At 37.6% G+C, this 27,859-nt stretch overlaps 3 protein-coding genes and 1 long non-coding RNA gene across 8 annotated transcripts in view; 2 read left to right on the top strand and 2 right to left on the bottom strand.

Annotated features, from left to right (window-relative positions):
* The window catches only part of LOC306987861 (uncharacterized protein), a 434,965-nt gene that overhangs the window by 57,562 nt on the left and 349,544 nt on the right, over window positions 1-27,859 (top strand). The window lies entirely within an intron of this gene.
* Window positions 136-27,346, bottom strand: LOC306988623 (ribonuclease-like 3). Of its 3 annotated transcripts, none has more exons than XM_079593711.1 (3): window positions 9,704-9,753; window positions 2,410-2,481; window positions 136-2,305 (listed from the first exon to the last, which is right to left on the bottom strand). In XM_079593711.1, the coding sequence occupies exon 3, from the start codon at window positions 2,297-2,299 to the stop codon at window positions 1,841-1,843; it is 459 nt and encodes a 152-aa protein (XP_079449837.1). In that variant the 5' UTR covers window positions 2,300-2,305; window positions 2,410-2,481; window positions 9,704-9,753; the 3' UTR covers window positions 136-1,840. The 3 variants fall into 3 exon arrangements, with proteins under 3 accessions (XP_079449837.1, XP_079449838.1, XP_079449839.1); XM_079593712.1 differs by having other exon boundaries at window positions 136-2,302; window positions 9,704-9,738; XM_079593713.1 differs by lacking the exons at window positions 2,410-2,481; window positions 9,704-9,753 and adding an exon at window positions 27,132-27,346 and having other exon boundaries at window positions 136-2,302.
* Window positions 13,198-15,573, top strand: LOC306988263 (CD48 antigen-like). Its single transcript, XM_079593069.1, has 4 exons — window positions 13,198-13,411; window positions 13,718-14,056; window positions 15,009-15,296; window positions 15,434-15,573. Exons 1-4 carry the CDS (start codon window positions 13,363-13,365, stop codon window positions 15,541-15,543), a joined length of 786 nt encoding a protein of 261 aa, XP_079449195.1. The 5' UTR covers window positions 13,198-13,362; the 3' UTR covers window positions 15,544-15,573.
* Window positions 18,261-19,570, bottom strand: LOC306988887. The gene is made up of 3 exons (XR_013795516.1): window positions 19,452-19,570; window positions 19,159-19,194; window positions 18,261-19,047 (listed from the first exon to the last, which is right to left on the bottom strand). It is a non-coding gene; the product is annotated as an uncharacterized lncRNA (long non-coding RNA).

The raw sequence follows: 27,859 nt of genomic DNA, 5'->3' as shown, positions 1-27,859 counted from the left end.
CTCACATACATTGGTAAGTTCATTTATTATTAATTTCTGTTGTGTGTGTTTTTGTATAATGACCCATCATATAGTTAGAGAGTAACAGATATTTTCTTTCTTCAATGTAAATAAAAGGAGTCAGATTAAATTACTTTCATATTGTGCTGGATCACATTACATATTACATTTTTAGTAATCGGCCATTTGAAATGGAATACATTTGAAAAGAGACGATTGCAGGATCTCCAAATGTCACCATCAACACTATATTTCACTTTCAAATTACTGTAAAACACTTCAGACAGTAAAAATAACACTCACTCAACAAATTTTTGTATAAGTTATTTTGAATTTGTCATATTTTTATTTGAAATATTTTATTCTTGTGTAATGTGTTTTTTTTTTTTACAGAATTTTGAAGAGGAAGAACATGTTGAGTATGCGACGCATCTGAAAACCTCAGGCTCCGAGTCTGAGTTTTGGGATTGGCGAGAATCACCACATGCTGCACTAATTCTGGCAACAACAAAAAATACATAGAGAAAAAATATGATTTTTAAAGGGACAGTGTGTAGTTTAAGTATTTTATTAACTAAAATCAGTGTCTTTATTCATAAATGTGTCCTCAATGGTGTACAATTTCCTCTCCCAATGATCCGACTTATCCTCGTACGCGAATACTTTCTTATCTTTATTTACATGGGACAGGCAACTCCACAGAGGCTTCCATGTCGTTCCTCCATCTTGAAAAACTATAATAGCAGAGAGGGACAAAAAGCACTAGGCTACCTCAACGCGTTTTCGTTCAAAGCCAGCTAATGAAGGAGAAAGACTCTGAAAGGGACTCTGAATGCAAAATACAATTTCACCGCTAGATGGGAGTAATTCCTACACACTGTCCCTATAAATAAAGCAATAACAATCAGAAAACCGCTAATAATGGTAAATCAACATTCTCTGCTACTGGAGGGAGCGTGAGCATTTTATATATTGTCTGAGTTGGGTTTGAACAGAGTTGTAGATCTCAACAACCAGAGTACCTTAACTGGTTGTAGAAATATTTGATGGAATCACATCCTCACGTTCTGATATACAAAATTCAATTTATATGAATTTCTTTATCTACAAGTTGAATCAATTGCATTTGAAATAATTGAAGATGTATTATATTCTTTGTATATATATTTTTTATAGTTTTCACATGATATCATTTTATTAATTGATTGGCTAAATACACACAATAGCACCGTGGTATTCATGTATTATATTTAACACTGTATCTCTTCAATTAAAACCAAAAATGCATACTCAAGTGGACCTCTGAAAATGTCTTTAAAAAAATTTACGCTGGACCACAAAACCAGTCACATGTATGAATCACAATTTCAAAAAATTCACCCATCACATGAAAGCTGAATAAATACGCTTTCCATTGGTGTATGGTTTGTTAGGATAGGACAATATTAGGTCGAGATACAACCATTTGGAAATCTGGAATCTGAGGGTGCAAAAAAATCTAAACATTGAGAAAATCTCCTTTAAAGTTTATGTTCACGATTGTGCTGCATTCACTCACAAAAATACAAGTTTTATATATTTACGGTAGGACATTTACAAAATATCTTCATTGAACATGATCTTTACTTACTACCCTAATGATTTTTGGCATAAAAGAAAAAATTCAAATTTTGACCAATACAATGTATTGTTGGCTATTGCTATAAATATACCCGTGCGACTTGTGACCTGGATTTGTAATCCAGAGTCACAATTGTGTAAAAAAAAAAAAAATTCAAATCTTGTTTTTCGTGCCCTAAGACCAATAAAAACACATAGCAAAAAAATTTGACTGATGTCATCATAATTCATGCATGGAATGATCAACTATGCCTTCTTCATAATGTACAGGCCAGCCTTTTTCACACCCCAACACAACGTAACGAGTGGACTTCTTCCCTTTACGATATTCACATCTTGGGGGTCTCTCCCCACTTTGTAATCTACACGTGATCACAGGAAAAGGCTGGTTGCTCTTGAACAGGTTCCCGCCCTGTGGAGTTCCCGCTCCGCCACAAACTGCTTTAATCTGATTTGTATTTGCTTGTATGAAGGTGTTGACAGGTTTGCAGCCATTTCCAGTTCCAGTGATGTCTCTCTTTCTCATTTCACTGTCACACTTCTGCTCACTCATATCAGGATCTCTATGTTGATTGAGGAATTTCTGATAACGGGGCAATATATGTGGTGGTTGACCATGAGCGGAGAACGACACACACAAGACCAGCAGCAGAATCACAGCAGACTGATGAATCTCCATGACCTGCTGAACAACACACACATCAAAACACCTTTACTGACATTAGACTTAATAAAGCAGTTTGGTTGTGATTAGTGAAGAAAATTTAATTAAATGAAGAGCTGATATACCTTGTTTTTGTTGTTGTTGAGTAAAGCGATATTAAATGTTCCAAGAGTTTTCTTTCTTCTTTCCTCCTAAGGCTGTAAAACAATGAAAAGCAAATGAATACCGGTAATCAAAACCTTGACTAATACCAGTGTGAAACTTGCTCCACACATGCTGGAATTAAACTAACAGATGCGAGTAAAAACTGGAGAGCTGCTTTACAATTAAAATTTGATCTGTAATTCTAAATATAAGCAAAACTAATTTTCATGTTCAAGGGTATGTCTACATGACCACAATGTACTACAAATCTAATGACAGATGACAACGTTGTTAAATCTATCCCAGTTCACACTGATCGATGAAAACATCTAAAAACACAGTATTCTGCTGCCAGGCCAGTAGTCGATGGCCAAAGAGACCACTCTAAAGAGACACTACAGACTGAACACTAGGGGTGTCGAAATTAATTGTTTATACGGAGCATCACGATATGGATGTGGACCATTCTTCATTGATGCAGTAATAGACCATAATTGATTATAGCCTAAGCCTACTGACGTTTCTCTGAGGAAGGCAAAACACAAATGCGAGCTATTTTAAAGGGGTCTGGTTTTCTAATATATATATATATATATATATATATATATATATATATATATATATATATATATATATATATATATATATATATATATATATATATATATATACACTCTAAAAAATGCTGGGTTGTTTCAACCCAATTTTGGGTAAAATATGGACAAACCCAAACATTGGGTTAAAAATGTAATGTACAAATTTAACCCAACGGCTGGGTTTGTCCATATTTTACCCAAAATTTTATAAATTGTTGTCTGAGGTCAACTTATGACGTTCGCTTAGTTTTTACATTCAAAAACATCAAAACGAATAAGTTATATGTTATTTTCTACCCTGGTTTTGAGCCAAGCTCCTGAAACGCTCGGTTTTTATGGCCGTGCCGCATTGAAGACTTGGAAGTAAATGCCCACTGTGCCCACTGCTATGATTGGATAACATTTTTTACATTTATGCATTTGGCAGACGCTTTTATCCAAAGCGACTTATATTGCGTTTCAAGGTACACATTTTGCATTCTTATCAGTTCTTGCTTTCCCTGGGAATCGAACCCATGCCATGACCTTGGCGTTGCAAGCACCAACGCTCTACTGTTTGAGCTACAGGAAAGCATATTTTGGAAATTGTGGAAATATTACAGGAAAGGAGAACAGTTTTGCATATTATACTGAGTTTCATGCAATGCGCAAATCGGTGGGCGGGGCTAAAAAGGCAGTGTTGAAGTGATCTTCCTCTGCGGAGGCGGTGTTTGATACCCTTTGACGTCATAGATCCCCACTTTGAAAAACCTGTTGTTCGCTGGTCCTGGTGTCAATAAAAGCTTTTATTGGACTAACAAGGACGTTTTCAGTTCTGAAACATACAGGATATTCTTATGATGATTTCCATTAATAAAAAAAAATAAAAAAAAATAAAAAAAAAGGATTTCCAGAATATATTCATCCCAGAATTACCTTAAAGGTGGGGTATGTGATTCTCTTTTTTGTCCATTTTTTCAAAATCACTTGAAATCCTATTCCTAACCCACTTACAGCCACTGAGTTAGAAGCACTGAAGGGCAGGACTCAAAAAACTCCAGCCAATCATTTCCAAGACCACCTAGAATCAATGGACAGTAAGTTCGTCAATCAAACGGTCGTACCATCCCCCCTCCCCCTCGCGCGCGTCACCCTTTCGTGCACATACTCAAAGCTCGTGACCCAGTCACAATAAAAAAAGGCCAATTTATACTTCTGCGTCGGGTGCGCAGTAGCATACGCATAGACGTGTACCTATTCGCCGTACCCTGACGCGCACCTCCTCAAAAATGTAACTACATGTTGCGACGACGCGGACCGCAAGATCTGTGATTGGTCGGCTTGGTAGCATTGCGTTTTCTCCTACGTGTTTCCGGCGTGTTCTTCTGTACCGCCCGCCATTTTTAAATTCAGAAGTGCTGTAAATTCAGAAATTTCACTAAAATGTACTGTTTTTCCAACTCGATAAGCTCCAGCTCCAACATGATCTGCTCTCTTTCAGTCGCCATTGCTTGTAGTAGCCAAATCAAAACAGCCACGAGGAATCTATACACAGTGAAACATTAAAACCCTCCCCCGCCAACTAGCGTTTCGGCGATGTAACTGCAGAGCAACGCAGACATAAACGCAGAAGTATAAATGCTCACGACGGCGTCGCCTACGTGCGTAGCCTTAGACGTACACCCGACGCAGAAGTATAAATCAGCCTTAAGTGGCACATCGAGTTTTCGCTCGTGCATGATTGTGCGTCCATGTTTTTTGAATGGGTGGAGTCAGGGCCAGCGTTGGAGGAAAGAAGGTAGGACCATTTGAGTTGTGTATTTTCAAAATCTGCCGGCCGTTTTGCAAATCCCATACCTTACATTTAAATTATTGTTTTTCTACATTAGCCCATGTATCTAACCATCCAAGAGCACATGCAGCTTAAGAGCTGGAAAGAGCGCCATAAGTGACAACGTAGCCTACTCCGCAGAGACTGGATGTGTTTACATGCACAACTTTTTGTTTCAATTGGACTTAATTTATTCCGATTGAAGATCTGAATGTATTGTAGCTACATGAACGCTAAACATCGTGATACGATCGGGTTAATGTGCGCGTTTATAAGTCAAAACATTCAAATCCGAATAGATTTTTTTGACATGCGCACACTGCACAAATATACAAAGTTTCCCGCAGTTGTCAGATGAAATTCTGGTCATAATTTGGAGACTAACATATGAAACGTTGTGGCGTGCTGTTTATTTATCACGCAGTAAAAATGCCAAAAACCAGTCGTCTGTGGACGATAATCTGAAACAAGGACTGGTGAGCCGTTGTCATATCACTTCACAGATGCTGAGTGAAAGGAGAATTATAGAATGACGGGACACTCATTTATGACACTTTATTCATCAGGAGAACAGCTCGTTCAGCGCGTCATACGTCGTGCTTTCAGTTTCGGTTTACTATCGATCATGTTTCTCTCGATAAACCTTTCAATCCGAAATTATTTGTAATAGAGCTGACACTTTGAGTTTTTAATGGGTTATGTTATTATAGCCTACTTGTTTTAAATGTTTTTATGAAATAAAATTGCATAGTGACTGCATGATCATCACCGTCTATTTACCGCCATGCGAGCCACAAATTAAAACTTGGCGAGCCGCATGAGGCACCCGAGCCGCGCAGTGAGTAACACTTATAATATAAAAGACAGGAAGGGAAAAAGCATAACTCTAGAATGACACAATACATAGTCCAGCACGTGCGAGCATACAACGTGTGCTAATGCTAATAACCCAGACAGCAAGCCAACATGGAATAAACATTGTTTTTCCATCTGAATCATCATTATGGTTGATGTTGAAATTGCAATGCAAAATAAATGTTGAATCACCATTACCATATCGATGAAAACCTGATGTTATTAATGTTGATGGCAACAATATTGGAACAACATTGATATATAGTTATCTTTAAAATTGATTAAGCATTGATATTTGGTTTACCGGGCAATCGCTGAATGTGTTGAAAAGTCATTGATTTATAGTTGACCGGGAAACGACGCTGTTGTTGAAGATTCATCGGCATATAGTTGTGCGGGAAATATGGTTGAAAATGCATCGATATATAGTTGACCGGGAAATATGGTTGAAAATGCATCGATATATAGTTGACCGGGAAATATGATTGAAAATCCATCGATTTTTGGTTGACCGGGAGATCAACACTCAACGTACTGCACGTCTGCAACGGACACAGCTCATTTCTGGACCTTGGCACACACGTACAGGTAAGCTTGCTTAATGTTCGATATGAATGAATTGTACCAAATCGAATACTGTTAGGTTGATCGTTAACATGATGGTTAATGTAGTAACGTTAACCGACGGCGTGCTGCAGTCGCTGAAATAGATTTTTGTTTTACCAATGTGTCAAAATCTGCCAAAAGTAGCTACTTGATCTCTTCTAGGTTATAAAGTTAGCAAAACCTCATTGGTCCAGTAACGTTACGTCTATTTTTGTGACAGCTAGCTCAAAATACATGTCTGTACCCATTGCTAGTGTCGTGAAATCTATTAACACAGCAGCACCGCTATTTCTTCTGACCACCGTAGAACACCGGCGGAACCAACGCTAGCATAGTGCTCTATAGCGCTAGCGCTACCACAGCAGTGACCGCGGCGGGCCAGAATTACACAAAAGACATGGTGTACCTTTACTTTATTCAATGCAGAACTGTCTCGAGTTGTAACGTTAACTGGAAATGTTGATTAGACCATCTCGCAATAGCCTACAAATCCAAAATATGAATAATCCTCGAGCAGGGCTGCGATGTGCGATACAGTTTTGTAACTCCATTGTGTTTGTTTTCAGAAATGATAACAGTTGTTTTGTACTAGTGCTTATGCGATATCACGATTTTTGATGATCTTCTGCACCTTTTCTGAGCGCGGGGAAGCGCGCGCGCACTGTTATTGCGCCTGACAACCAGCCTAGCTGGCGTCAAGGGGGGGGCTTAGCCTTATTATTAGCCTGTTTTTGCGGTGAGATTTATGCATATTCCTCCATTCCTCCATAGGCGAGACACGGCAGGCAAAAACATCGTTTTTTTTTTCACTGGTCAATTTTGAGATTTTGGGATATTTGTCTTCAATAACATGTCTCCTTTCAGACTTGTGGTAAAAAAAAGTCCAAAATACACATTTAGGTCTTTATTATACTACACTTTGTCTATTTGCGTCTGTAGATTTCTCAGAAATTCAACAAAAGTTGGCAATCAACGCGCTGCTCCGCGATCTCTCTCTGCTTCCTTTAATCTCACACACCGTTAGCGCTCTCTCCTCTACAATGCTGTCGGATCCAAATATGGTCATTTCCTTTTAATCAGCAACCAATCGTGAACGTATAATGGGCATTTAACCTTAAAAGCGAAATTTCATTGGCTGATGTCAATGTCTGACAGCGTGATTGGTTCAGATGCATCACGTGACGCGCTCTGACATTTAGATGTGTGTTTCTGACTGTTTTTCTGCTCAGTTAAAGGCCATAAATGCTGTGTTTATAAGTTTTGATGTGATTTAGGTGGTTTGTATTGTTGTTGCTAATGATTTGATAAGATATTGTGTCCAAGTGATCTGAGGGCGCGAGCGCATCCTGGTGTGTGACGTGTGCGCAGACTGGTGCATAGATGTATACACTAGATGTCGCCTTGGCTACGGCAGTTCATTGCAACGAATGTCTTTAATGCGAATTCTAGTGTATATATATCTATGCACCAGTCTGCGCACACGTCACACCAGGAAGCGCGCGCGCCCTCAGATCACTTGGACATGGCTGTGTTACAAGAGGTAAAAACAATATAAATACTGTTCGTTTTCTCACACAAACCGCTCGTTTCGTGTCTTAGGCCATCAATGTGTACTTACATTTACGAGTCATTAAATCATGTTTAATTTGGACTTCTCTGTGCATGCTCTTTGAGGTGGACCCCATAGACCTGCATGATATGACTGTCAGACAACAACACTGTGGAAACAAAGACACCTACATCTTGGATGCCTTTGAGGTAAGCTAAAACATATCAAAAATTAATTTCAAAGTGAACTATCCCTTTAACTCCAGGTATCGAAATCTGGAACCGAACAACATGTCATTTTTCGATACTCGATAGTATCGAGGCAATTCGGTCGGTACTTAAAAAGTATCGAGACTCGGTACCCAGCCCTAAACGTGATTCAGAGAGAGAGTGGTGCGTGGGCCAATGCGTGACATCATTTGTCCAGCTGAAGGCATGAGCGGAAAATACATGGGCGCGCATAAATTAGTCAAGTCAATTGGGCTATTAAGACTTGGGTGTGAGGCGTTTTGAGGGAAGGATATGCCACACACACACTTTTTTTCTACATTTCTAGGCTGCATGGCTAGGTTATCAAGTTTAGCCTATATCATTCACAGGCATAGGCTAATGTTAAACTGAAATTTACTGGTGCCATGCACTACGGCTCTGACGCTGATGCATGCTGGGATTCTGGGAGAACTTTGGGGTTGTTTCGTGTGTGTTATGCCTCATTTACTGTTGTACGTGTTTTAGTGTAGCGTGATTACCCTTTTAATTCTACCCCGTGTGTGACCCTTCGTGTTTGGGTGGCTGCGTCAACCCCTGTGTGTGTGTGTGTGTGTGTGTGTGTGTATTTGACTTTCCTGCTATGTGTAGGCTACTGTGTTCGTGCCATGTTCTGCTCGAACAAAAACTGATTGAACAAATCATTGACTAAATCACAGTAACATACTTTTACTTGTATTCTAGATGCCTTGACTCAACGTCTTACAACGGCAAACAACTATGACTTTGCTCAAGCTGTCCAGAAGTGGCTGCGCTACGCCCCAGACCGAGCGGGAGGAGCTGGAAGACAGACGCAGCAGGAGTAGCACGTTAAAAAAAAAATGAAATACAATAAAAAACAAAAATTATTTTTAAAGAATGCGTGGGGTGTCATTTGTGCTAGTCTAGGTTATAGCCTAAAGGTATAGTTTCTATTTTCTATATTTTGCTAGCCCATCCTGGCTGTCGATAAAGCAGGATTATAGCCTAATAATAATGTTTTTAATATTATATTAAAATGACAGACCTTCAGATTAAACCTGTGGTGTACTAAAACACCATTGAAGTTTTGTTGATATGCTGGGATTTCAACATTGTTTCAATATCCATTGTAATCGAAATACCATTGAAATTCTGTTGATCTCTAGGTATGATTTAAACGTTGTTTCAATGATAATAGAGGGTGCAACATGATGAAGAATCAACATCAGAGTTCGACGTTGATTCAATTACTTTATCGTTGACAGCTTGATGTTGATTTAACATCGTTTCAATTACTATTTGCTATCTGGGAATTCAGCTAACAATTCTTACTCAGAACATGACAAAACCAGATTTTAAAAATAAACACACCGGGGACAAACACGTCAAAAAGTTGGTTAACAGTTAATTGATGTTGCATATAAGTCTTAAATTAAATAAACAGAGGTTCAGTTTACAAGCAGTTAACACCCACTCTTCGTTTTATCGTCACAAATAATGCATATTTACTTGACTAACAGAACTAGGAGCTGACAGACAAAATAAGTTAACTTGTGTATAGTGTAAAAGTCCAGGCTTGCACTTGAAAACAATCCAAACTTAATAAGAAAATGCTATCACCAGGTAACTTACCAGCATCGAGAGTTCTGTGACACTGCCAGTGTTGCCAGATCCGGTTGACGATTTCCAGCCCAAGAGCTCTCAAAAACCTGCCAAAATCCTTCACTAATAAAATAATGTATATTGTCATGGCAACCAAGGTATATCATTTACCTCCTTAAAACTAAAAACTAATATGCTAAAATAATCAAAATAAAATGATAATTTAATAAGAATATTGTTTTCCTGCCAGGAGATCAATAAAGATATTTAACTATAAGTTACTAAGACTTTAACACTTGCACACAACATAAAAGCCAAAAATGTGTTATTCGTGTTCAAAAACTGAATGGCATTAATAATAATAATAACAACAACAACAACGTGCTTAGCTCGTTGCACTTAAACTTCAAACAGAACTACGTCTTTTTTTTAATGCACATTGTAGAACATAATGCAAAACTATGCACAGTCAAAACTGATTAACTGATTCCAACCTGATCAGGCCAGTGTGTATGACGGTGGACAGAAGTCACATATTTGATATGCCCTGATATTTACACATATTTGATATGCCCTGATATTTACACATATTTGATATGCCCTGATATTTACACATATTTGATATGCCCTGATATTTACACATATTTGATATGCTCTGTAGTGTATAGTTACAGCTATAGGCTATTTACTAAGAGCCTTCAAGTCATTTCCCACCACAGGTGTAATCCACGTTTGGAGAGACGTTACTCTCCCAGTTGTTACTATAGCTACAGCTTACTTATTGCACTTAAGCAAAACAAACTATCACTTCAATATACAGCTATGAATTCAAAATATGGTCCAATATCACACTGAAGGTTGGCTAAAAGGTCTCTGCTCATCAGCGAGGTCAATACCAAAACCAGCCACTGCACCGGGTGTGTATGTTTAATAATTCATAATCATGATGACTGATTTTATGGAGTACATGCATGCACACAGTTTTATTTAACCAATAAGCCTATACAACTTTGATGTTTGAAAACCGCCAAACTGACCCTGAACCAGTCCAAAAATTGTTTACCTGCACAACCAAATTCAAAACCTGCCCAATCTGGCAACACTGGACTCTGTTGCGGATTATGTAGACCGCCCCATAATATAATGTATGCAAATACAAGCAGTGCAACATATGAATCAATTGTCAATTTATATATATATGTTATATATAAATTGACAATTGATTCATATGTTGCAAGATGTTATATATTTATATATATTCAATTTTGTCTGTAATGTTGGAATGAAGCTTGCATATATTTGCATATTATATGCAATATTTTAGAACACTAGTAAGCCCTTACAAAAAAGTAGTTGTTAGATCGTGCCTGAATATAAGATGGATCTCCTCTAAAGTCAGAAATATCAGACGCCGAACCTTGTCAGATGTGTCTATTTTGCCAGGTGTCCCAAACCAGTAAAACCTGTTAACATCTGCATTAACAGCCTTCTGTCAGCTCGAGAGCTGACTGAGAAATAATCTTAGATGCATATTTCAATGTTCAATGTTCAGAAGTCTTCGTCTACAGATGTTTCACAGTCTTAGTCTGCTCAAACTTCGTCTGACAAGCACAATTACAACAATTGTTACGTACTGTATATACATTTAAGTGAATCGGCACGAAATAAACTCATATCATGGAAATAAAAGTGTAATGGGGTGATCCGAATCACAAAAGGATAACAAGAAACACTACAACACCCCTGCATACACTTGTGACTACTTCAATAATCTTGGTAGCAGCGTCAGTGTGCATGAGGAATTTATTGGATTATAGTTTGTCAGAGACAACAGGCCAGGGCATTGCTAAGATGGTAACTGATGTGCTGTTGAGGCAAGTTTTTTTATGGCTTTTGATACTTCTTCATACAAGATAGATTTGCATTTGCTATTATAATTACTCATAAAAGATATTCTCATATTCAGTATGAGGCATATTACCGGTTTATGAAATTGCATATCCAAACCCCCACTTAAAGGGTTAGTTCACCCAAAAATGAAAATAATGTCATTAATGACTCACCCTCATGTCGTTCTAAGCCCGTAAGACCTCCGTTCATCTTCGGAACACAGTTTAAGATATTTTAGATTTAGTCCGAGAGATTTCTGTCCCTCCATTGAAACTGTATACAGTATACTGGCAATGTCCATAAAGTTAATAAACACATCATCACAGTAGTCCATGTGACATCAGTGGGTTAGTTAGAAGTTTTTGAAGCATCGAAAATACTTTTTGGTCCAAAAATAACACAAAATAAGACTTTATTCAGCATTGTATTCTCTCCCGGGTCTGTTGTGAATCCTTCACAGTTACGCTGATGGCGTAAGACGCTGATGACGTGTTATCTGGTGCGCCCGAGCTTCGTTTACAGTCTGAGGGAAACGCACGCTGTAAAAGTGTCTCATCCGCGACATGCACATTTACGCACCATTAAAAAAATGATATCCACGCAAACAATGTAGAATAGCTTGAATATAGCGTGCGTCTCCCTCAGACTGTAAACGAAGCTCGGGCGCACCAGATAACACGTCATCAGCGTCTTCCGTCAGCAGCGTCACTGCGGAGTCCTGAACGCAGATTCACAACAGACCCGGGAGAGAATACAATGCTGAATAAAGTCTTATTTTGTGTTATTTTTGGACCAAAAAGTATTTTCGATGCTTCAAAAACTTCTAACTAACCCACTGATGTAACATGGACTACTTTGATGATCTTTTTATTACCTTTATGGACATGGACAGTATACTGTATATACAGTTTCAATGGAGGGACAGAATGCTCTCGGACTAAATCTAAAATATCTTAAACTGTGTTCCGAAGATGAACGGAGGTCTTACGGGCTTAGAACGACATGAGGGTGAGTCATTAATGACATTATTTTCATTTTTGGGTGAACTAACCCTTTAATGTATTTTGTTTTTAATCACAAGCTCTCATTTTTCCATGTACTTGTCATGCAACTTAATTCATTAATGAAACGAAATAATCACAAAGATCAAATATTGAATTACTGGCCCACATATAATCTCACAATATCTTGTTGATCTATATCTGCCTGTTCCTGTCATCAGAAGGAACTCTTCACAATACTCTTTGTCATCAGTTTATACTGAAAATGAAGAATGCAAAAAGTCTTAATAATGCTAAAGAAATAACAGTTACAAATCATGCAACACAGTGGACAGGAGGAATCTTACATCATTTATCTTTGAAAAACCCTCTTTAGAAAGTTTCCGTTTAGAAATATTGTTATATGGACAACTTCAGATGTTTTTTCTTCAGTTTAATTGATTCACTCCCGTGCTTCACATGTCAGTGGAACATATATGGCTTCTGTGGTGTCCTTCCATGCGTTTTTTTATTAGAAATAAGCAGATTTTCTTTCGGATAGTTTTTCATTGACATTCAAGATGACGATGACGATGACGATTACTACAAAACGATTCTAGTGCAAACAAGAGTGGGAGAGGCCAAAAATCAGAACCGTATTATTGATGTGATGACATGCTAAGGGACATGAGGCAAGAACAAAAAAGAGTATACTGACACTCAACAGACACATACTGGCACCGGCTGAATCAGTTTTCACATCAGCAGACTCTCTACAGGACTTTTAAACATTTCCTGTCTTCTGAACTGCTGAAGAAAATGTTTTGCTCACTTGTTTTTTGCTCTTTGTGCTTTTGGCATCTGCTTGGTAAGTTCTAAGCATTTCTATAGTTTCAATTACCAGAATTATAAATCTGTGTTTATAAATCTAGTCTGTGTTTGATCCCACAAGTCTGTTATCTTATTGGCATGTTCAATTATGAATTTGGAAGTCTTAATGTTCTAAACTTCACTCAGCTGATTCCATCTGACGGTATAAAAGTATCTGCAATATAAATTAAGTTTATGTTCCTTCTGAATTTCAAAGAGCTTAAATCCATAAAAGTTCACTGAATGGGCCTTAAATGTACCTGCTTTAATGTGCTACTGATGATAAACTCTCTCTTTTCTGCAGTGTTTGGTAATTCAGATACAGTGAAAACGGTGTCAGTATCAGTGACAGACGGAGATACTATCACTCTACAGAATAATGATTCTCAGTTACAGGACAATTATCTGTTATCATGGACATTTGAACGTCCAGAGAGTCGTATTGCTGAAATCAATAAAGGGGCTAGAAACTTCCTCATACATGATGGTGTTCCTGACGGGAGATTCAGAGACAGACTGAAGCTGGACAATCAAACTGGATCTCTGACCATCATGAACACCAGAACCACAGACTCCGGACTTTATGAAATGACCATCAAGAGCAAGAAAGACGACACATACAGATTCACTGTTGCTGTCTATGGTGAGTCACAATTACAGGTTTGCTTGTTCTGTCTACTATTTATTACTAAATCATATGATGCTGTACTTATTCACAGTGAAAATAAGTAAGTGTTGGATTGTTTCAGCCAAACTTGGGTAAAATATGGACAAACCCAAGTGTAAGGTTAAAATTTACTTAAAACATTTAACCCAACTGATGGGTTTGTCCATATTTTACCCACATCCTTTTAATTACTGCCAAAGTCACGTGAGTTCAGTAAATGTGGCTTTGTTACGTCATAACTGTTTCGAAATTCCAACAGTTCACCGATGGATAACTGAGATCGCTCTCCAGCGGCCAACCATTGAACAAGCGAATAGTTTTTACCTGACCTCTGATCAGTTTAAAAAAAAATACAGACGTTTTAATGAGGAATTTGTATAATTAAAACTGTAGTTAATAGTCAATTGGCCTTCTTCAGCTGAGCCGTCCATAAAACAAACCAAACAAGCCCTGAAAAATATAGTTTAATATTATATGTCAATTGCATTTGATGGATTGTACTTTCAATAAAACGTTTGGAATGGGTTTCTAAAAATGTGTTTTTATGCATGTTTTTGTTGCATTTACACTGTTCTCACAAGCAGGGCTCAGGCGTTCCAAGCGCTTCGAAACAGTGAATGATTTTGTGAAGCAATTGGTTTAACTGATTTGAAGCTTTTATAACGTTAGCTACGTATAGCTACTGAACTTTTTAAGTTGAAGGTGTAATTTAATTGTACAAAAATCCAGTTTTAGTCATTTTAGCATTTAAGTTTTAGAGAAATCTGGGAGTTTTCAGGATTTAATGAACTTTCACAATTATTGAGAAACATTACCTAATAAAAACAAAGCAGCCAATGAGATGAGAGTGATTAAAACCAGTCCCTTTTAATCATTTATTATTTGTTGTTAGTAATTCCCTATATATGTTTAATTCTCTTTATTTCAGCTTATCTGATTGCTCCTGTCATCAGCAGTGACTCTTCACGATGTTTTTCACCATTATCACCGTGTTCATTGGTGTGTTCATCTGTGAATTTGGGTCATGCGACTCTCTCCTGGTATAAAGGAATCAGTGTGTTGTCCAGCATCAGTGTGTCTGATCTCAGCAACACACTCTCTCTACCTCTGGAGGTGGAATATCAGGATAAAAACACCTACAGCTGTGTGCTGAACAATCCCATCAGCAACAAGACCACACATCTCAACACCACTCAATTCTGTCACACATGTGCAGGTATGACAGCACTGTAGTTGCATTTATTCACTGACCCCATATCTGTTGATTGGTAGTTTAAGATAAACAAGCTTCTGTCATATTTTTTTCTGTGGAGAAACTAAATTCAACTTCTTGAAAATCTCAATTCTGCGCAGTTGATTCCTCAGAAGGCCACGCCAATTGTTGTGATTCTGTTGAAGCTGTGCTCCGATTGGTCGTCACTGCGCTGATGGGCGTGGCTGCTGCGACTGCTATGTTCTTCTGATCGAGGACATCAGATTGACAAGAGGTTAAACGAAGACAACAGAAGAGATATTAGAGAATTTATCCAGTTAAGCATGTTTTGGAGAGATTTAAAGTCAACATTTCTGTCAACATACTTGTGAATTTTGGAAGATTTTGCATCTGTTTTATCACTGTATCTACTAAAGACTATTTTGGAAAGATTTATACATTTATATAGACAACTGGGAAGAGTGAAATGGCAAACATGAAATGCTTGAATAACTGCACGTCAAGGTGTTATTTTAGACTCCCATCTTAACCTGCACAAACAAATATCATCTGCTGTAAAGACTAGTTTTTAGCAATTAAGAATAATTTCCAAACTCAAGTCTGTTTTGTCGTACAATGATCTAGAAAAAGATCATTTTTCTAGATCATTCTAGCCTCCTTGCACTGGCTCCCAGTCCAGTCTAGGATACAATTTAAAAAACTACTAATGGTTTTTAAAACTCTCCTATTTACATTGGCCTTCCCTGTGTTTTAACTGTCTTACCCTGTTATGTCTGTAATTAACTGTTTTTATCTTGATGTTGTCTTAGTTTCAATTATTGAATTGTAAGTGCATTCTTTTTAATTTTATTATTCTGTGGCTATTGCACAATGTACAGCACTTTGGTCAGCGCGAGCTGTGTTTAAATGTCCTATTTGGCTAACGGTGTTTTCGGGAAACGCACCCCTGAGCAGCACTTGAATCTGAACAAATTAGCATTGTCATGGGTTTGACTTCCTCTATCCACTGTAATGCAAGCAAAATTGCCATAATTTCTGCTGCATACACCATAAATGATCGGTTAATCTTTTAAATACCTTCATTTTTAATTCTGGAATGTAAAAAGCACAGCTTGATTTTCCGTTCTCTGGATTTTTAGACCCATCTGTGAATAACTGTAGCTACGTAATACCCATATCTCTCATTCAGCTTAGTGTTCACATAAGCTTGCATATCAAAAATGTTTTTACTTAAACTAACCTGTTTCAGTAGAGAAAGATCAACTCTAGGCTGAGGTAATAACCATGGTGGAACTGGCATTAAAGAAGTTAGACTTAGTGATGTTATGTCTGACACGCTCCGAAGCTTGCTTCAAACTTGAACGGTTCTTGCAATGAACCACTGCTTCGGAGCTTGTATCATTACGTCACTAGTCCCGTGAAAATGACTTCTGAAGCAAACACACTGGTTCATTCCTGTAGTGAACCACCTGACTGCTTTGACAGGTTTGAAACCTGCGGATGTAGGCTATTTCTTATAAAAGTGAAGCCAAACCATGGCATGGCAACACCGTAGGTTGTAGTAGTCGGTGTTTGGATAGGCGTTATTGTTGAGGAGAGTGGATTGAGTTTATTTCAGTGTTGTGGTGCTAAACAAGATAAAGCTTTCACACATGATACTGCCCTGCTAAAAAAAAACTATAGAAACCATAACAGAAATTCTATTGGATTGAATGGTTTTCATGGGAATTGTACTGGTTGTAATGGGAATTATAGTGGTCTATGTGGTCTCTACTGATATGTGTTGGGCTCTATTGGTGGGGGCATTAAATCCTAATGGAATATGTCCCAAACACACTACAAAAAAATAATTCTGTAGTGGTTTAAATGGTAAAAGCCAATGGTTCCTATTGGTATTTTAATAGAAACCATTAGAATTTCTGTGATGGTTTCCAACTTTTTTTAAGCTGGTCTGATCTTCTGTCCTTGTCTAAAGAAATAATTACACACACACATCATGCTTAATGTTTTATTATCAAGGTGAACACATGCAATTCATCAGTATCTGTAAAATTCACCTACATAAATGAGATAAATGTAACAGCACTAACACTGTTTCAGCTTTGATCGCCTCGGTAAACACGTAATAAACGGGGCGTTAACATATAAGCCTATACTTGCATTTTATGGTTGTCAGCTTTGTTGCATTACATTTACTTCACCAGGAGATGGTGCTGCAATTTCTATCTGAATGAAACTTCGAGTAATTAACCATTTTCGACACAATGGACTTTATGCACAGCTGCACTACTTCCTGAACTTTAGCCAGCTCCTTTGTTTCCTGTCTGCCATTATTGGACAAACTGATTAATCCGGGTGTGCCTGACCAACAACAATAATCAGACACACCTGGATTAATCAGTTTGTCCAATAATGGCAGACAGGAAACAAAGGAGCTGGCTAAAGTTCAGGAAGTAGTGCAGCTGTGCATAAAGCCCATTGTATCATAAACCAATAATGCTTCGAAACGCTTCATTTGGCCATCACTAGTTAGACTAGCGACCCAATCATTGATTCCTAACTTCTTTTGTTATATCCAAAATTACATTACTAAATACCTCCTTTTTAATTTCAGACAAGGTAGGGCAGGAGAAGTGTATCTTTATAGGGAGTGCTGATGATGAGGTGCAGGTGCTGATGGTGATGGCTGATGGGAAGTGTAGTGCTGTTTAGGTGACAAAGCTGGTGACCGCGACAGCCTCACAAAGGGTGAAAGATTTTGACAGATCTGCCTGGGTAGCACTGAAATAACCAACCATAGCCTTCACAACAATCATTTCCATTCCTAGAGTCAAACTTAACCTCAGGTATGTTTGGAAATTGCTCTAAATAAGTATAATAATGTTCTTGAAAATGTAGCCTATGTGAATTGCATGTATTGTACATGGTTATATTCAATTTAGATACAAGACAATAGGAGACATGTTTAATGTAGATCATTTTATTTAGGGTCTTTGCACAGGTGGCACAACATTTACATTATTCTTTAGTCTTCATTTTTCTATCCATGTCTGATTTTGTACATTCACTATTCTCTAAAACAAAGTAACTTTTCTTTGCTCATCAGGTTTTAACAGCTTACACGATTCTCGGCACACTGGCTGACACCAACACTCATGTACCTAAACTTTATAGTCAATTTATAGTTTTTTTATTACATATTTTTTTCAATCAATATTTTTTTTTTTTGTTGTTGTTGCTTATAGGTTATAAATCATGTGAAAGAGGTGAAAAGAAGTGTGCACTAAAACAACATTGAAAAGAAGAACCAAATGAATAGGGAAATAAATGTAATTTATGTGATTCTACATTAGGTCTTTTTAGGCCCAAAATGTACTGGAAGACCGCCTTCACATGTCAAAGTAATTGGTTTTTTTTTGTTTGTACCCTTATATTTACAACTGTTCTTCTCTTTTTTTTCAAAAGTGCAGTCAATCACATCAAACTCAGTATTGCTCTTATAGCTATTATCTTCTTTTCCTTTACAAATTTGTTTAATGTTCTCTTCATTGTTTTTTATGAAGGTATTTATTTGTTTGCATCCGTCCACATCCTTGATTTTTCTATTATCGATCACAGCGGTACAATCCTCTGGACGCATGCCTTCTGGAGCCAGATGTTTTTTTTTGAAAGCCTGATAATCTTGGCTGTAAGTGGACAATGGCGCACATATAACCAGCAGCAGAATCACGGTAGACTGATGGATCTTCATGACCTGGTGAACAATATATACATCAAAACACTGTCTGGTATTTGGCCTTATAAAGCAGTTTGTTTGCATTCAGTTACACAAATATAAAGTGAAGATAAGTAAGAGTTGACATACTTTCCCGTTCCAGCTCAGTCCTCTTTTTTCGGTAAGCTGTGAAAGATTTAAAAGCAAGGTAAATCACAAATCCCAGAAAATCCAGCAAATTTTCTCCAGAAAATCCAGCAAATTTTCTCCAGAAAATGCCATTCTCAAAGTGTTCCTTTTTTATACAAATTTATCAATAATTTGAAGATTATTAATCTTCTCAATAATTTGAAATTACCCAATACTTTGAATAAATTTATTTTCCACCCAGCAATGTACATGTTATACAAATATTAAATGAGCTTGTGTAAACTGATACTCACAGGTTGCAGATAGTCTGTATAGTTAGCCTCTGTCCTGTATTACGATGCACCTTCACAAAGTCCAAGCGAATGCAGTCAGGCTTGATCTTAGTATCACGACACTGGCTTTAAAATGTCCTGCTCAACAGGCTTTAAATTCTTGAGCACTTGCAAATCTACATGTGACGATTGCAGTGAACAGCCAATCGTGTGACGCGTGCAGAGTTAGTGATATACTTCTCTGATGAAGATTAGGAAATAATAACCAAACGGTAGAAATAATTTAAACACACTTAATCGGGAACAGGCAACACTATTACTGCAGTGAAAGATTCAGAGAACTGCTGGAAGAAAATAACAAAATCTGTCATTACCAAAGTGAATTAATATTAGTCCATAACAAGGGTAAAAGAGAACAAATTGGATTAATTAAAAGTATATATGACTATAATACTCTATGACTCTCGTGTATATAAACATTAGTGACCTCCAGGTTTTTTTTGACTATCTCTAAAACTGTTTTGACTGTGAAATGCTACTCGGTTTAGAGATATCAGAGATACTAGAGGAGTTGAATTTGATTATGTCACATTACTTACAGCTGATATGAACATAATCTTCCCTTGAACATGTTTGGGGGTTTGCCTTAGATTATGAATGACTTTATAGAACAGAATATCCAATGTTGGCTCAATCTAAGCCATATAATCACAAAATCCTGCTTTTTAATGCAGGCCGCTGTTTTCTAAAAATGATTGGGCTTGTCCGAAACATTATTTATGCACTATTCTCTATTGGAAAGTCACATTATATCTTTGAATATTGTTTGAGTTTGAGATCATTATGACTTCCCCTCACAACATAAAACATAAGAAATTAAATCAAAGAAAGCATTTTTCCTTACATTCTGCTTACATTAGTTCTGTTTAATGTAATGACAACACACACTTTTCCCTTTCAGTCGACACGTCGACTACGTCTCTGTTCCCTCCTTCAGTGAACAAGGGTTACATACGTAACCGAGATGTTTCTTTAGTTAACATGAACTAAGAATCAACAATACTTCTACTGCATTTATTAATCTTAGTTCATTTCAACATTTACTAATACATTATCAAAATCAAAAGTTGTATTTGTTAACATTAGTTCATGCACTGCAGCTAACATGAACAAACAATGAACGGCGATTTTTTAACTAACATTAAAAAAGATGAATAAATACCATAACAAATGTATTGATCATTGTTAGTTCATGTTAGTTAATACATTAACTACTGTGAACAAATAAAACCTTATTGTAAAATCTTACCTATCTAACAAAAAATACCTGACAAAAAAACTCTCTATACATTAACATTAAAGAAGATTTGATAGACTTTTCTTAAAATTAGGCTAAATAAATTGGACGTCTCAAATGTAGAGAAGCAAGAAGCACTTAACTGTGCATTCCCTTACACACAATAATACATCAGTATTATAGTTTCATCCTATGAGGTTTTGTGTGTTAGCATGTTCAGTCAACCAGAACACCTGACAGTTGGGCATCGTTCATAATTTGGTTTGATAACAAAGATCACATGCCATTTCATTCAAATAACTTTGCATTGTTAACGGAAGATACTCAAAGAAGATAAGACACGCGGTAACACTTTAGAATAATGTTCCTTCAATAATGAATAACAAAGGAACAAATAAGAAACGCACTATTAACTTTCTAGTAACTATTTACTAACAAGAAACTCTGATCAACGAATTAGTTAGTAAAAGTTGAATGTGGTATTCACTATTAGCTAATCAGTAACTCAAATTTTTAATTGTCTGAATACTAGGCCTACTATAAGGATCATAATTAATTTTAATAATGGATAATGTAATATAAGGTAATGGTAACCCATTAGTAATGAATCTAGTGTTACTATATCCTTCTGTAATAATTTGGATCAGTATTTTAAAGTGAAGATCATGGGGACACACTAGTAGTAATGATTAAAGTGTTACCAAATCCGGTTATATAATTAACATGAATAATGGATCATTTATAAGAAAAGGTAACGGTAACCCCCCAGCAAACACAGAACGTTGGCACAGCGTACCCAACCTTCTAACAACGTTTTAACAACATGGCCAAAAGGTTGCTATTACTACGTTGTGTGGTGAAGGTTAATACAGCGTTGTCACAATGTTGACATTAAACCACCGTTCTGAGCCATTGCTTAAGGTTGTGTCTGGACAACCACTGGACGACATATGTACTCGTCACTGCCCTGAAGCGGGAAAATCAGCCTTTTAAAAATGTCAACAGCTCATTGGTCCGTCTCATTCTTCATCGAATAAGGATATGTGAGTGTTGCGTTTAATTTATCTCAGCTAAATAAGAAAGATACGTAATTATTCAAACACAACCTACAACTTCCTTGTCTAATGTGACATTTATTTGTTCAGTCTAACTGAAGGGACAGAATAACATTAACTGATAATTCATGGAGTTTGCGTAGCCAACGCGACTTAAGCGCGGCCTATGTTACACGTTAATGTTTTTTCAAAAAGATTAACACAGCAGACAAATCAAAGAAAAAAACAGGTGTGCCAGCGTTTAAAAAAAATTATCAGTGTGTTTCCAAAAAAGGAAAAAACATCAATAAGTACGCGCTCAAGCCGCTGTCTGTTCAAGGAGTGCTGAAATGTCAATTACTCATCATTAAAGTAATTTTGGCTTCATTATGGCTTATTACTTTTGGCATAAAGTTAAAATATTTGTCATCCCTGACCAGAAGATGTTCAACACTTTTCCTAACGTATAAGGATTAAAGGATATATTACTAAAAGAAATATACCTAACGTTTGCATACACTGGTACTGTAATTTACACAAGATCGCAAAACTCCATGAATTATCAGCTAATGCCGAGTTCACACTGCACAATTTTCAAAGTAGTCGGGCCACTGTTCTTTTCACATTGCACGACTATCTGGAGCATCATTCAGTCACTGCTGTGTTCACACTGCACGATGTAACGAAACAGACACTCCAAACAGGAAAGTAGAAATGAGTAACCAGTTTATTGATACACAATGAGAAGTTGCAATGGGCACCGTAGTGGATAGTAAACAATGAAGGGCGTGGAACCGTGGATACTGACTGTCCTTGATGATGGTGGAAGAAGCCGTGGTGAAGGAAGCACACACCAGTGTTGGAGAGAGATAAACTCAGACTACGATGATTAAGATGAAGAGGGTGACGAACTTGGAGACACAGAAGACTCAAACTAGACGATGGAGATACTCCGTAGAAAGTTAAGGTAGGTGAAGAAGCTTTGAGAGTCCTACTCATTTACGAGACCAGACAAAGTACCAGGGTGAAGTGTGTGCTTATAAGTGTTTGTGGTGATGGCGTACAGGTGCTGGTAATTAATATTCAGGTGATAGTGATCTCAGTGATTGGGTGGTGGTGGAGCCTGGCTGATCCCTGACACACGATGGATCGGTGACAGGAGGTTTCACACTGCATGACTTTACAAAAGAAAGAATCGCCGACAACTTCTGTCTGGTCTGCAAACTACGTTTCAGAACCAAACACACGCGAGAAGTGATAAGGAAATAACGCAAGATCACGCGTGCATGAGACCGGAGTTCTCGCGCGGGACTGAAATTGTTATAAACAATGATAGCCTGCAAGAAGATTTGCGATCCAAATTGTCTGTGCGCTGATTTGCAGTGAAAAGAAATAAAAAAACAGATTATGCAGGAGGAAATGGTTGGGGAGACGAGCATGCATCTTTCGCGTCTTTGATCATTAATACTGTGTGATTGTCCCTCACATGCAATGAGCATTTGCCTATGCATTGGCCAATGATTTCAGGCATTTGTCGCCGACCTCCAAAAACCTTTCGGCGAGCGAAAATCGGCCTAAAATCATTCAGTGTGAACTCGGCATAACGTTATTCTGTCCCTTCAGTTATAATGAACAAATACATGTCACATTAGACAATGAAGTTGTAGGTTGTGTTTGAATAGTTGTATCTTATTCATCTGAGGTAAATGAAACGCAATAGTCATGTATCCTTGTTCGACGAATGACCAAGACGCGAGACGGGCTAACAGGCGGTTGAAATTTAAAAGGCTGATTTTTCGCGCTTCAGGGCAGTGACGAGTACATATGTCGTCCAGTGGTTGTCCAGACACAACCTTAAGCAATGGCCATGAATGATGGTTTAATGTCAACATTGTGACAACGCTGCAACAACCTTCAACACACAACGTAGTTATAGCAACCTTTTTTGGCCATGTTGTTTAAACGTTGTTAGACGGTCGGGTACATTGTGCAACATTCTGTGTTTGCTGCGGCATTGCTGGGGGGTTACCGTTACCTTTTCTTATAAATGATCCTTTATTCATGTTAATTATATAAGCGGATTTGGTAACACTTTAGTCATTACTAGTGTGTTCCACTTTAAATGGTAAAATGGTAAATGGACTGCATTTATATAGCGCTTTCATAGAACCCATGGCCACCAAAGCGCTTTACAATTTGCCTCTCATTCACCCATTCACTCATACATTCATACACCGACGGCGGTGTCAGCCATGCAAGGCGCCACTCAGCTCGTCGGGAGCAGCTGGGGTTAGGTGTCTTGCTCATGGACACCTCGACACTTGGTCCAGTGGAACCGGGGATCGAACCACCAACCTCTCAGTTTGTAGACAACCTACATGAACCACTGAGCCACTGCCGCCCCACTTTACAATACTGATCCAAATTAGTTCCTTTAGAAGGATGTAGTAACACTTGATTCATTAGGGTTACCATTACATTTTATTATAAATGATGCATTAGTCATGTTAATTATGAACCTGTAGTCGTTCTCTGGGAGGTATGAAAAAAATAGTAGTTACTAATTAGCTAATAGTGAACTAAAACATTCAACAGAGTGTTTACTTACTAATTTGTTTATCAAAGTTTCTTGTTAGCTAATAGTAGTTACTAGAATGTGCGTTACTCATTTGTTCCTGTGTAGTTATTCATTAATGAAGGAACAGTATTCTAAAGTGTTACCAGAAACACAATGCATTATTAGTTCACCATACAAGAAAACACTCAGACTGTGAGATTAATGAAGCCTTTTTGTAGGGGACAATCTAAGGAGGAAACAAAGTAATTGTGTTTCAGAGGAACCAGTTCAACCCAGAGGAACATTACATTGTCCAGAGGTTGCTCTCTAATAGGACACCCAATGACGTTCTCAGTTATGATCCATGCTGATGATTTGACAGGGTGAGGTTTAATGGATATCTAATCTATATTGTTTTTTGAGATGCAATACAATCAAGGAATATGAATTAAGGCCAATGGAAGGCTAGCAGATCATTATGTATTTTATGTGCCAAAAACAATTGTTTGATAATTTCTCCCTCACACTCTTCCCTTACATGTGGATCTATTGTAATAACCATACATTCCTGCCACCTGTTCCTTCACTAATACAACCCACAGGAAGTTTAAATGTCATGTGACATGAACAGGTGAACTACACCTACACCACTGGTACACACCGCCATCTACTGGTTGAATAATCATTACATTTGGCTCCTTTATTCAGTGTTGTCCGTCAGTATCACTGGAGTTTTTATTGCAAACCTCACGGGACCTTTAAACACTGGACAGTGCAAACATGACCTTTGCCAATTTAACTCGTTGATGGGAATTTCATCACCCTTATTTGTAACATTAGTTATATTGGTAAATGTTTCATTATGATGTGGTGTATTGATCCTAATCTTAATCTTCTGAACCTTTTGAAAGACAGATATCGTTGGACCCAAAAGTGTTGTGCAGTGACGACTTCGACAGCAATGCCGCAAGATATTGTGGTGTAGGGAAATAAGAGAAGGAGGGTTTGGAAGAGGAAGTTTTGACAAAACAAACTTGTGCACGACATGCTTCTTTTCCATGTGCCAATATTGATAATCCTGGTGTCTTTTAGCAGGTTAATGCTCACCTCAATTTGCTAATATACTTTTATCTGTAAAATATCACTGACTGCTTGCAACGTCTGTGAACTAATGTTATGAAGTATATAGAGAAAAAACGTAAGTTTCTTAAACATTTCTCTTCAAAATGGTGCTGTTGAGATGCGAGACAATCCAGCAGACGAGTTTAAGGGTATAGAGAAGTTTAATTGAGGATTACAGACAGGTGGAAAATCATCTGTCTTTCTTCCCTCATTTTGCTCATTCACTGGTTCTTTCAATTCTCAAAAGTGCTTAAAATTTCAGTAGACTATAGCTGAATAAGCACGGTTACACAAAGACATGCATGAAGAAGTGCAGGATATAACACCAACTTAAAGAAATAACAAATGAAGTGAACAAATGTTTGGCAAATAAAGCTCTGTAAGGTTTTTTTCAGCCTATATCTTATTTGCATTAGTTATGCCTTCTTCATAATGTACAGGCCAGCCTTCTGCACACCCCAACACAACGTAACGAGTGGACTTCTTCCCTTTACTATATTCACATCTTGGGGGTCTCGTCCCACTTTGTAATTTGCACGTGATCACAGGAAAAGGCTGGTTGCTCTTAAACAGGTTCCCGCCCTGTGGAGTTCCTCCTCTGCCACAAACTGCTTTAATATTATTTGAATTTGCTTGTATGAAGGTGTTGACAGGTTTGCAGCCATCGTCAGCTCCAGTGATGCCTCTCTTTCTCATTTCACTGGTACACTTCTGCTCACTCATGTCAGGACCGAAATGCTGAATGAGGAATTTTTGATACCGGGGCTTTATATGTGGTGGTTGACCATGAGTGGAGAACGACACACACAAGACCAGCAGCAGAATCACAGCAGACTGATGAATCTCCATGACCTGATGAACAACACACACATCACAACACATTTACTGACATTTGACTTAATAAAGCAGTTTGGTGCTTTTGACTGTATATTGTTTCCATCTGAACCAAGAAAAATGTCTCGTATATCCTATACGTGCTCAGAAAAGTTCTACAATTCTTAACATTTAAAAACAAGGTAAGTCACAATTCTCCAGAAATTCCAGAAAAACACATTCTCAATGTATGTTGCATGCTTTTTTATTCTTATTACTTTATTATTACTACTTATACGATTATTGATAGACCACCTTTTTCCAAAAAAAAAATGTCTATACATGTTACACAAATATAAGATTCATGTGAACTGTAGGAAACTTTTCCTTCTTCTAAGCAAATACCAGGAGACGTTTGGATCACGTTCAAGCAGAAGTTCTTCTTTATTGCGCGTGGCTGCAATTCTTTCAAACAGTCTAGACCTAACGGTCTTCCAACATCAGTCTAACTCTAATACAGTATTGCATTGTAGTTATATACATTCCCAGGGGGAGGAGTCTTCTTATCCAGCAAAAACCGGTATGGCAGGTTCTCTAGATTGCTCTAGAGAAACCGAGCCAATCAGCTATTGTATTGCTAATCCAATCATCCTGACTTGATTGCTCAAACCTTAACATTATCAAAGAGACAAAGACACCGCTGTACCTTGAGCAAATGGCTCTGAAAGTAATTTGCAGAACAAAAGGTGAGAGAATTCAATGATTTGACTCATTTACAAGTCTGGCCGGAATCTGCTGCTGGAAACTCAATAATCATCAGTTAAACCTAAAATGAAATAGATTCTTAAAATTTGTTATCCTTCAGAACTGATACTTACGCAAGTTGCAGTCTATAGTCTGGGATAGTAAACCTCTGTCCTGTATCACGATGCACCTTCACAAAGTCCAACTGAATGCAGTCAGGCTTGATCTTGGGGTTAGATGAATTTTCAGATAGATGCAGATCTCGAAGCTGTCAGTCATCAGTTGGGAACGGGTTTCTCAACATATGTGTATCAGATCTCGGGAGAATGATCAAGCAGACACAGAGACAGTGTAATACTGTATCATTCTGAAGTTTATTAAAGAAGAGGGGTCATATTTATACACAAGATAAAGCAGAATCCTCCATGATGTCCAGGCCATCCAATCATAGAACTCCCAGATCAACCCTGCCATATATAGCATGTTAAGAAATATAATAACAACGGTTCGATTTTCAAATATATGTGCGTGTCTTGAGTTCCCGTTTGTGTGACAATGTATAAGTGTGTTCAAGGCCTAGTCCATGATGTGCACATAACATAACGAAAAGAAGTTACACAAGGGCAGCCTTACACAAGAATTGTCAAAAGTGGAGCCTAAGAAATAATACAATATTAAGACTTTGTATCATGACATTGGCTTGCAAAAAGTGAACATGTGCAGTTGTTAAGGAGGTATGTCTATCTGATTTCACCTATAAATTCAAATTTTGTTGTAGTAACCTAATTCAATCAGGTTTATGTAACAAAACAAGGGAATGCTGTTTTAACTTATTTGAGTTACATTGACCCATCATTCAATT

Source organism: Phoxinus phoxinus (assembly GCF_949152265.1).
Source record: "Phoxinus phoxinus genome assembly, chromosome: 20".
NCBI classification, from domain to species: Eukaryota; Metazoa; Chordata; class Actinopteri; order Cypriniformes; family Leuciscidae; genus Phoxinus; species Phoxinus phoxinus.
Note: the sequence above shows the minus strand (reverse complement) of the source record. Positions and strands in the feature narration are given on the sequence as shown.